The sequence below is a fragment of the Triticum dicoccoides genome, chromosome 3A, assembly GCF_002162155.2.
Source record: "Triticum dicoccoides isolate Atlit2015 ecotype Zavitan chromosome 3A, WEW_v2.0, whole genome shotgun sequence".
In the NCBI taxonomy this organism is placed as follows: Eukaryota; Viridiplantae; Streptophyta; class Magnoliopsida; order Poales; family Poaceae; genus Triticum; species Triticum dicoccoides.
The window spans coordinates 312,616,753-312,628,059 of record NC_041384.1 but is presented as its reverse complement, the minus strand read 5'-3'; the positions used below and the strand labels follow the sequence as shown (position 1 = coordinate 312,628,059).

At 43.3% G+C, this 11,307-nt stretch overlaps 1 protein-coding gene across 2 annotated transcripts in view; it reads right to left on the bottom strand.

The window, feature by feature from the left end:
• Nucleotides 1-1,318: 1,318 nt before the first annotated feature.
• The window catches only part of LOC119268118 (bifunctional 3-dehydroquinate dehydratase/shikimate dehydrogenase, chloroplastic-like), a 26,585-nt gene continuing 16,596 nt past the window's right edge, over nucleotides 1,319-11,307 (bottom strand). The window contains exons 8-11 of one of the 2 annotated variants that reach the window (XM_037549629.1): nucleotides 4,593-4,741; nucleotides 4,280-4,445; nucleotides 4,091-4,174; nucleotides 1,319-1,606 (exon numbers count right to left, since the gene is read on the bottom strand). In XM_037549629.1, coding sequence (XP_037405526.1) covers nucleotides 4,131-4,174; nucleotides 4,280-4,445; nucleotides 4,593-4,741 — 359 coding nt within the window. In that variant the 3' untranslated portion in view covers nucleotides 1,319-1,606; nucleotides 4,091-4,130. The remainder of the gene's footprint in view (nucleotides 1,607-4,090; nucleotides 4,175-4,279; nucleotides 4,446-4,592; nucleotides 4,742-11,307) is intronic. The other variant, XM_037549627.1, reaches the window with a different exon arrangement.

Sequence of the window (11,307 nt, the reverse complement as noted above, 5' to 3'; positions counted from 1 at the left end):
AGACTATAAATAGACCATCCCCATCCTCTTGCTAGGGTTAGCAAAGTGATAGCTCGGATTAGAGAGACCTTTGCTCATCTACCTCTCTCCCATGGAGATCAAGGCCTCCATGTGAGAAGACCCCCTAGCAAGACCCCATCTAGGGAAGATCCATCTTGGATTCAAGACCTCATCTCCTTTATTGGATTTTGGATGAACTCTACCTTGTATCTTTGTTCCCTTTGTTGTTCATGTATCTTTGTGGATCTTGTGTGGATGTGTGATTTGACTTGTTCTTGAATCTTTCTCTTGTGATTTCTCCATGTTCTTCCCTATGTTCATTGTGTCGTGAAAGATCACTACCTAGGGCTTTGGCCCTACATCAATTTTGCAGATGCCTCTTGGCGATGTCCATCACTGCCTGACCCTACAGGGATGTGAATATACATTGCAATGAGCAGGATGATCGAAGGATCCACTTCATGATTATGGCTTCCCGCAATACATGAGCCCCCCTCCTACAGCTGAAGCCAAAGCTAACTTGCAGTAGAAAAGCACACATCCAACAATGCTAATTGGTCCATGGACAACCAAACTCTTGCCCATGGAACAATTTCAAGGAACACTTGCTCCAAGCCACTGGGAAATCAGAGCTACAACCTCTTCCAGGTTTCCAGAAATGAATCCATGAAGATCTTCCTTATCAAAAGGAATCTCAATGGAGTGCCCGCAACCGTGCTAAAGATTCTCCCTGGAAGCTCCCAAATATAGCGACGGCATACATAAAATGAAAATGAGTCATTGGTGGTGAATATTCTACTATTTGGAAATATTGACGGTTAATCCATTTTGAATAAAAAATGAAAAAAAATCCATAGTACTAGTAAATTAAACTCTGAAAATAGGCTGTTCATGCCTTTGTCAATGTATATACAACCGAGCTGGAAGGAAGAGGATGATGTAAAAAGAAGGCACGAGCTCAAAATCACTTGAATTGACCAAGCAAGTGGACATGTACAGTTCTCACACTAGTACTCCCAGTCTGCATATAAAGTTTGGTCAAAGTCAAACTTGGTAAAGTTCGACTAGCTTTATATTAAAAAATATCAACATTCACAATACGAAATCCATATTTTCAGATGCACCATGAAATGTATTTTCATATTATATAGTTTTAATATTGTAGATGTTCATATTTTTTAATATAAATTTGGTCAAACTTTGTGTAGTATGACTTTGACCAAAACTTATACGCGGAGTAAAAAGAAATGAAGGGAGTAACATGCAACCACCACATGTAAACCAAAAAACATGCAACCACCGCATGTAAAACAAAAAGCATGCAACCACCGAATCATAGTTATGACATTTCCTTTTTGTCAATATGATTTGATTTGAACCTGAATTTTCTCTTTATTCGTGTGCCCCTTTTTACTACTTATACGTTGATAACAAGACGAATGCAACACTTTTTATTTAGATCTCTATATCAGGTGACAAGTAGGTGATACTTGACATTACAATAAGCCCCCACAGTGGAAAAATGGGTAGGCGTCAAAATTTGATATCCACTCATCTTGAAGAATCTTTGGGCTAATTTGTCCAAGCCAGTTATTTCACCATCAGCCTGAAAGCAAAAACAAACAGTAGTTACATCTTGAGCAATCCATAGAAAATATACAACTATAATACTAGCTTGTCAATATCTGTTATCCACTCAACTTGAAGAATCTTTTGGATAATTTGTCCAAGCCAGTTATTTTTGTTAGAGTAATCATATCCTATATACCTAAGAGAGTCATCCTCTTAACTTATTTATCTAATATGCCACCTCACCATACAACTATGAATAGGATAAGGCCCATCACAACATTCAACCATGCATGGGAAAATGTTTTCCATTCAATTATTCTACTTATATTCAATAAATATTGTTACAACTATACATAATAAAATATAAGTTGTGTACTTTAATTTTGGTTTTCATATTATCAACCCAAATTTTCATCAACCAATTCCTGCAGCAACGCACTGGGCATCCTCTATTATATATAATAGTCGTGTACACTTTGTATATTTCCCGTTTATAAGGGAACTCAAACATAGAGCTTTGCCAATGTATAAGGGAACTCAAACATAGAGCTTTTCCGTTTATAAGGGAACCAATTCTCTCCTTGTGGGAACTCTCCTAGTGGAGATTAAAGCCTCCTCTTGAAGGGACTTCATGGGAGTACAAGACCTCCTGAGGGAGAAAACTCCGTGGAGTACAAGGCCACCCTTGTGGTGAAGGCTCCATGAGCACAAATCCTCCTTGTATTAGGATTTGGGGAAGAACTCTATCTTGCTCCCTCCGTCTCTTGTGGATGGCTGGGATCAAGGAATTATCCATGTGTATCTTGCGTTGCCACTTGTGTGTTGATTTGTGCTTGTTTCCCTTGTGTTTATCACCTCTTTCTCTCGTGTTCTTCACGTTTTCCCTCAAATCCAACTCCAAGTCGTGAAGACCAGGCCACCCCTACGGGTTGCCCCGGATCAACACCCGGAGATACCCCTAGACACTCCGGCCCCAAGCCAAGAGCGCCAGGAGAAACAGCCAAAGCCTTCGGGCCATGTGCCTTCACCGAGCCTCTAGGAGACAGCTGGAGCTTCCAAGCCAACCACCCCGTACACTCCAGACCTTGGAGACTCCGGGTAACTGCCTGTGTGCAGCTTTTAGGCTCTTCCCTCCTTCCCCCTTCGTGGGATCCCCACCTCCTCTACAGGGTTAGCAAAGATTACTAGATAAGAGGGTGACTGTCTGTGTGCAGCTTTTGGGCTCTTCCCTCCTTCCCCCTTCGTGGGATCCCCACCTCCTCTACAGGGTTAGCAAAGATTACTAGATAAGAGCTTTTGCCATCTATCTCCCCTAGTGGCATTCCTCCATTGTGGAGAAGACTCCGAGGAGCACAAGGCCTCCCTTGTGGAGAAGACTCAGAGAAGACTGCACTGGAGTACAAGGCCTCCCTTGTAGAGAAGACTCCATTGGAGTACAGGGCCATCCTTGTGGTGAAGGCTCCCATGGGCACAAGAACTCCTTCCATGGAGAAGATTCTGCATGTGAAATTCAAGACCTCCATCTCTTAGGATTTGGGGATGAACTATTCTTCGTTTACTTTTCCCTTTGATTGTTGTTTGGATTCAAGTGCATCTCTTGTATTGACCTTCGTTAGCTCGAGGCTTTTTTCCGTTGTCATTGCTAGTGATTCCTCGTGTTTTTCCCCGTGTTCTTCATCATATCCACCTCCAATTCGTGAAGATCGGGCCACCCCTACAGTTTGCCCTATACCAGATGGTCTCCAAGAAGCGACTTTGGAAAAGTAGTTTTGATCAGTACAATGTGTGTTGGTGTTTCGCAAAATATATAGCACGGAATAAGTATTTTCTAGAATCAGCCCATGTTATTTTCATGTGTCAAAAGAAAACTCTTACAAAAATTTGCACAACAGAAGCTGAACAAAATTGGCAATACATCTACAGCAGCAATATCGCAAATTATATGCCTAATTTACACCCCATCATTATTACCATAACCGTTGTAAATAGCACACCTCTTCTGTGAAAATAAAAGAACAGCAATCTTTGCATGCTAACCCTACGAAATTCGCACTTAAATTGCTCTAGCAACCAAACAATCTGGTAAGGGCTACATTCTGCTTAGTAAAAGTAAGTAATAACCAGCCCGAACTTGTCACATTACGCACTACGAATAGTTGAATACTATTCCCAGCAAGAAAAACAGAAGAAACTGCTTGCATTCATTCCCAAAGTCCTTTGGGGTTTGAGCAACCTTTGTTGTACAAATTCGTGAAAAACATGCGTGCATATAACATATAACAGGAAAGCAACAAAGCTAAATGAAGCATGACAACAATTCGAGATATTCTGTTCTTTTTTACTTTTCGAGTGGAATTGAGGATTTGACCTATTGTAGGTATGCATGTTGGACTTCTGGTTTTGATATGGCATGAAAGTTCATCGTTATAAGAATTAATGAGATAATCAAATCTGGTTAACATAAATCATGTTCTTAGCTTCACGCATTGTTGTGTTATGCATGTGTTACCACAATGACCTGTACGATGAAGATGCCAAAAGATGGACAAAGGAACCTGCTAGGTATACTGTGCTGCTATCTCGCGCATCAGGCTTTCAGGAGCTGCAGAAAAAGAGTGTAAAAAATAGTAACTTATGATAAGTAAGCTGCGGGTGCAGTCACATCATTTGGTAAAGTAAGGGTTATCCTGAAGTTGATAGAAGATACCTTCTATACCACCAGTGAAATGCTCAAATTGGCCCATGGCTTGTCTAACAAACATCTCTACACCGCTAACAACTTTCACTCCATGTTCTTTTGCTTCTCGTAGAAGCCGGGTAACTTTTGGGGCATATACCGCATCAAACACTACATCATAGAACCTTAAAGCTTTCTGCAGATCCAAAGGGAGAATTCCTCAAATACACCGAGGGGGCATGTTAAAGATGGAATGAAAGATTAAAAGGAAAAGGATCCCCAAATTTAATTTTGTTAGAATGAAACAAGTTTGCTTGCTTGCTCGTGTGTGTGTGTGAGAGACCTTCGGAACAGGAGTGCCATCAACATTTGGGTACATCCCCAATGATGTTGCATTAGCGAGGATCGTCCCTTCTTCAGGCCTGAAATTTTCCAGGTCGGCTAACCTCAGGGCCTGGCCACCAACTGCATTGGCAAGAGTAACTGCCTTTTCTGGGGAAATGGAGAATATTTTCAAATTACAAGATGTATTACGATACGGACATCATTCATCTAAATGACCATTTGGCTTACATCGAGTATGGACCAACAAGAGATGAAACAAAAAGCAATCATGTAAGAAAATCATACTAACTTTAAGATGGTATGGTATCTAGCGCAAAGTAGGTTCACTGCTCAATACGGTGTAAAGTGAGCCCTTTTAGGTAAAAAAAAGGGGGAGGTCTTAATCCTCAAACAGTTCTGAAAACAAAATTATACATCTCTACTATTAAAGGGGAGTTTGTTGGTTTCACTTACATCGCTTCCACTCCTCAAATCGATACATGCCACCTCCTATCGACTTTTTTTTAAACCATGCAATAACCCCCATTAATATTTTTCCAAACCAACTCAATACCACTCTCACTTTCCGCAACCCCCATTGTTTACTCACTTCGCACTCCGACAAAATTTTACCACATTGTGCTTTGAGTATTTGAGTTGCGGTTCCCATTTCCTAACGTGTTTCGGCTACTTAGGGACGGTTCGACATCAACATCACCGCCGCTCATCATCGACAACAACCACTTCACCATTTTGACACCATACCATAAGCAAGAATCGGTAACCTCATCTTGGTATCGTGACACCCCATTATTATACAATCTTGCCATTTACATTGATAACCACCATAGCCCAATTTTGCGTATCTTACCCATCGAAACTAGCCTTTGAGTATTGTCGGCAACGTGACTTGTGCACCTTAGTGATCATACTTTCCATAGCATACATACCATATCATCTTGGTGCATATCTCGGTATCATCTTTTGGTGTCACAAAGGTTCGTGAAGCATTGCATGAGAAAGAGCTCAAAAGAGAAAGAGCCAAACAAGCTTTTAAGCAAAAGGGAAACATAAGCAAAGAGCTTTTAAGCAAGAACCATAGCATCATACTACATTAAGATTGTCATACTAGATCATCTTGGATCATATCATTGAAACACCATACATAGAGCATACTTGGGATAGAAGTCGTTGCATTTTTGCTTAGTAGGTTGTGCACAAGTCTTCGTATCCGCCTATTATGCAATCGTGCTAGCGTCTCTCTAGTGTTGTGCAACAAGAGCATTTTCGTGGATTTCACATTTTGGCTCACTCCTTGGTTGCACGACCCCATTTATCTCTCCGTGTGTGAGTTCCCGTGTACCATATCTTGCTATTAGTCTACTTGTTGTATTTGCAAATTTGTGAATCTTTTCCAACATTATTGAAGCTCACTAACAATTGCATCAAATTTTGTGCAACCATCCTAACCGAGCTCCACCATAAGCTTTTACTTGTGTAGGTGTGAGAAACTGACAAGAATTGGTACCAATTGTGCTATTTCCTTGTTCCACATTTGAGTGATCATTGATCCGTCTTGACCGCAACATCGGTCAAGGTACATTTGGTATAAGTTCTTCTCTTTCTCCCACTCACATATTTGTTTAGAATGATGGATAGGCCAAGCACTTCTACCAATCCACTCTTCATTGAGCAAGACGACGACATGTCCTCCTACGTCACAAAGAGCCACCTCTTTGGTGCACAACGTGCTTTGCATCAAGAGCAACAAGCAATGAACGAACGCATCAACAACCTCGCCACCGACTTGCGACTCTCCGAGCAACGTACAAGAGACTATTTCGACAGCAAGCTCGACGACCACAAACAAGAGAATGACGCAAGAATGGACGAGATTCGTGCTTTGTTGCTCAACCGCTCTTCTTCCACTTCATCCTACTCAAGACGGAACCGCTCAAGTCGACACTCCGATGACACCATCTCCCGCTCAAGTACTCTGACATCGAATACTCTTCGAAGTGCCGCGCGCCAAGATCGTCAAGCAAACCGTAATCCTCTACACGACAACGACTCTCAAGAGCAATGACACCGTCAAAACCAAGCTACTTTTGCGCAAGCACGAGAACGGCAACGCCAACGCCATCAAGAAGAGGAAGAGCGAGCGAGACTACATCAAGATGAACAAGATGCCGAGGCACAACGTCAAAAACGACAACTACGTGAAGCTCAAGCACTTGAGGCGCAACGTGCCCTTCGAGATTCAAGTCGAGCCGTAGCCACGCGCAACCGACAAGCTCGTGAACAACAAGAAGCGCTTCGCGAAGAGGTTCAAGAGAGGATTTTTCAATCAAGAGTGCATCGTCAAGTTCCTCAAGCTCCTCCACAAGTTCAACAAGCACCTCAAGTTCACCAAGAACAAGAAGACAATGGAAATCCTTCAAGACAAGAGCAAGTTGAGGGAGACAATCCTCCTCATCAAGGATGTCATCACCCTTGACCCCAACACAATGAAGAGCAACGATACGGCAAGCTTAAGTTCACCATGCCCAAGTTCAATGGAAGCAATGATCCCGAAGAGTACCTATCATGGGCATTGAAGGTTGACAAAATCTTCCGCTTGCACAACTATGAGGAAGAGAAGAAGATCGCGATGGCAACCCTTGAGTTCCAAGACTACGTCCTCATTTGGTGGGAACAAGTCATTGAGCGCCGTGAGGCAAGAGGTGAACCATCCATCACTACTTGGGCGCAAATGAAGGATGTCATGAGAGCACGTTTCGTGCCAACATACTAAAACCGTGACCTCTTCAAGAAACTCCAACTCCTCAAGCAAGGATCCAAGAGCGTTGAAGAATACTACAAGGAAATGAAGATTGCCATGATACAAGCTAATGTCACGGAAGATGATGAGAAAACTATGGCACATTTCTTGAATGGACTCAATCATCCTATCAAGAAGATCGCCGACTTCCAACCATACTCGAACCTCATCGAGCTAGTGCATCAAGCTACCAAGGCGGAACGTCAAGTGCAAGATGACTTCAAATATGCCAAGTTCGCATCCAAGACCTATGGTTTCTCCAAATCTCAAGTTTCAACGACTCCAACACCTCCTACCTCAACCAAGCCATCTACAAGCAACGGCGACAAGTCAAGTTACAAGAAAACTTCGACAACCTTAAGTCATCCTCCTACAACAAGCAACTTCAAGCCGAGAGCTTCGTCATCCTCTACCCCAACCGATGAGACCATCAAAACAAGTTCCTTCAAATGTTTTACATGCGGCGGTCGAGGCCACAAGTCCTTCGAATGCACAAACAAGCGCACCATGATCTTCAACGACGATGGTACATATGACTCCATGAGCGAAGGAGAAATGGAAGCCCTTGACCAAGTGGCCATGCACCGGCAAGTGAACGAAGATGAAGATGATCAAGTCTTTTGTGACGAAGATCCGAGCCCCGCTCTCGTTGTCTTCAAGGTCTTGACTCTTCAACATCAACAAGAAGACGACCAAAGATGCCATATATTCCATACCAAGGCCGGCATCAATGGAAGGTCCGTCAAGGTCATCATCGATGGAGGGAGTTGTCATAACTTGGCAAGTGAAGAACTATGCTCCAAGCTCCAATTGGCCAAGATGAAGCACCCACATCCCTACAAAATTCAATGGCTTAGTGACTCCGGCACTATCCAAGTCGAGCATAGAGTGCAAGTCTCCTTCAAAATCAGAGCATACGAAGACACAATGGAGTGTGATGTCGTTCCAATGTCCGTCTGCCACCTTCTTCTTGGGCGACCATGGCAATTTGATCGAGGTGTCATCCACAACGGCCGCATGAACCACTATAGTTTCAAGATGAAAGGAAAGGAGTACGTCCTTCGACCTATGTCCCCAAGCCAAGTGATCGCCGACAAGCAAGCCACCTATCGTGAAGAGAACAGTGAAAGAGCGAACCACCAAAAAGAGAGTGAGCGCCACAAGCCAAAATTGAGTGCCTCCACGATGAGCGACAATAACTTAGTTCTATTTGCCACCAAACGTGAGATGAGAGAAGTGTGTGAGAACCCATCACGTATCATGCACTATGTCCTTTTGTGCAAGAATGACGCACCAAAAGCTAACACCTCTCACAATCTACCTTTAGTGTTATCTTCTCTGTTGTAGGAATTCCAAGATGTTTTCCCCGACGAGCTACCTCCGCGTCTACCTCCACTATGAGGCATCGAGCACCGAATCGACCTCATCCCCGGAGCACCCCTTCCTAACAAGGCTCCCTACCGCGTCAACCCCGAGGAAACTAAGGAGATCCAATGGCAAGTACAACAACTCATCAACAACGGCCATGTACAAGAAAGTTTGAGCCCTTGTGCCGTCTCGGTAATCCTTGTTCCCAAGAAAGATGGTACATATCGCATGTGTTCTGATTGTCGTCCTATCAATGCTATTACCGTGTGGTATCGTTACCCTATTCCACGCCTAGATGATATTCTAGATGAGCTTAGCGGAGCCACCAATTTCTCTAAGATTGATCTTAAAAGTGGCTACTATCAAATACGCATCCAAGAAGGTGATGAATGGAAAACCGCATTTAAGACCAAATTTGGCTTATATGAATGGTTTTTTATGCCAATTGGTTTATCCGAAGCACCCGGTACTTTCATGCGACTCATGCATTTTGTTTTTCGACCCTATATTGGTGTATTTGTTGTGGTCTACTTTGACGATATTCTTGTGTTTAGCAAATCTCTCAAAGATCATGTCACCCACCTTAGGACCGTGTTGCAAACCCTTCGAAAAGAGCGCCTTTATGCTAATATGGACAAATGCCTTTTGGTGTTGATAAGCTTGTTTTCTTGGGTTTCGTTGTGTCTTCTAAGGGTATTCATGTAGATGAATCTAAAATCAATGCTATTAAAACTTGGCCCCAACCAACCAACTTGCAACAAGTGCGTAGTTTCCTTGGTTTAGCCGGTTTCTATCGTCGATTTGTGAAGGATTTTAGCACCATTGCTTCACCTTTGCATGCTTTGAGCAAGAAGAATGTGCCTTTTGTTTGGGGACCATCCCAAGATACCACATTCAATGAGCTTAAGAATTTGCTTACTCATGCTTCCGTGCTTGCATTACCCAACTTTGACAAACCTTTTGAAGTTTATTGCGATGCTAGTGGTAATGGCATAGGAGGTGTGTTAACGCAAGAGAAGCGCACCATAGCGTACTTTAGTGAGAAACTTTCTGGAGTGCAACTCAACTACCCCATCTATGACAAAGAGCTATATGCTTTAGTGCGAGTTTTGCGTGAATGGGAACATTACCTTCGCCCTCATGAATTTATCATTCATACCGATCATGAAACGCTTAAGTACCTTAAGGGTCAAACTAAGTTGAACAAGCGTCATGCTAAATGGAGTGAATTCATTGAGTCATTTCCTTATGTCATCAAGTATATCAAAGGCAAGGAAAATGTCGTGGCGGATGCGCTTTCTCGTATATGCATGCTTGTTACTCAACTGGAATTGAATGTCATAGGCTTTGAGCACATAAAAGACTTGTATGCGCATGATCCTACTTTTGCTATTCCATATGCCAAATGTTTGACGCATACATCTTGGGAACGCTATTACATCAAGGATGGTTATCTTATGAGAGCTAACAAACTATGCATCCCCGAGTCTTCTCTTCATTTGTTGCTTTTGCAAGAATCTTATGGAGGAGGACTAATGGGACACTTTGGACGCGACAAGACATTCGCTACGCTCTCCAAGAACTACTATTGGCCCAAGATGTCCCACGATGTCTCACGCTTCACCACCCGATGTTCGACATGTCGCAAAGCTAAGTCCAAAGCTCAATCTCATGGTCTTTATACACCCCTTCCAATTCCTTATCACCCATGGGAAGATATTAGCATGGATTTTGTGCTTGGTTTGCCTAGAACTAGAAATGGCAAAGATTGTGTGTTTGTTGTTGTGGACCGATTCTCTAAAATGGCTCATTTCATTCCTTGCAACAAGATAGACGATGCTTCACATGTTGCAAACCTTTTTTGTAGGGAAATCTTGCGCCTACATGGAGTACCAAAGACGATTGTCTCGGACCGCGACGTCAAGTTCTTGAGTTACTTTTGGAAGACCTTATGCACCAAGCTCGGAATCAAGCTACTATTCTCCACGGCATACCATCCACAAACCGACGGCCAAACGAAAGTGACGAACCGAACACTCTCCACTCTACTACGTGTGTTGATCAAGAGGAACATCAAGGAGTGGGAAGAGTGCCTACCGATCACCGAGTACGCCTACAACCGCGCAAGACATTCGACTACCGGCAAGTCCCCCTTCGAGGTCATCTGCGGATTCAACCCGTTGTCCCCATTGGACATTCTCCCTCTACCACTACAAGAGCGCATCAATATGGACGCGAGTGAACGAGTGAACTATCTCAAGAAGATGCATGAAGATACAAGGCACACCATCAAGCGCCAAGTACAACGACTCGCGACCAAGCTCAACGTCAACAAGCAACCCATGATATTCAACATTGGAGATCTCGTGTGGCTACACCTTCGCAAGGAACGCTTCCCCAACGAACGCAAGTCCAAACTTCTACCACGAGCCGATGGACCCTTTAGGGTGCTAGCACGCTACAACAACAACGCTTACAAGATCGACCTCCCGCACGACAAACACAACGTGAGCGACGTCTTCAACGTCAAGGATCTCTCGCCGTA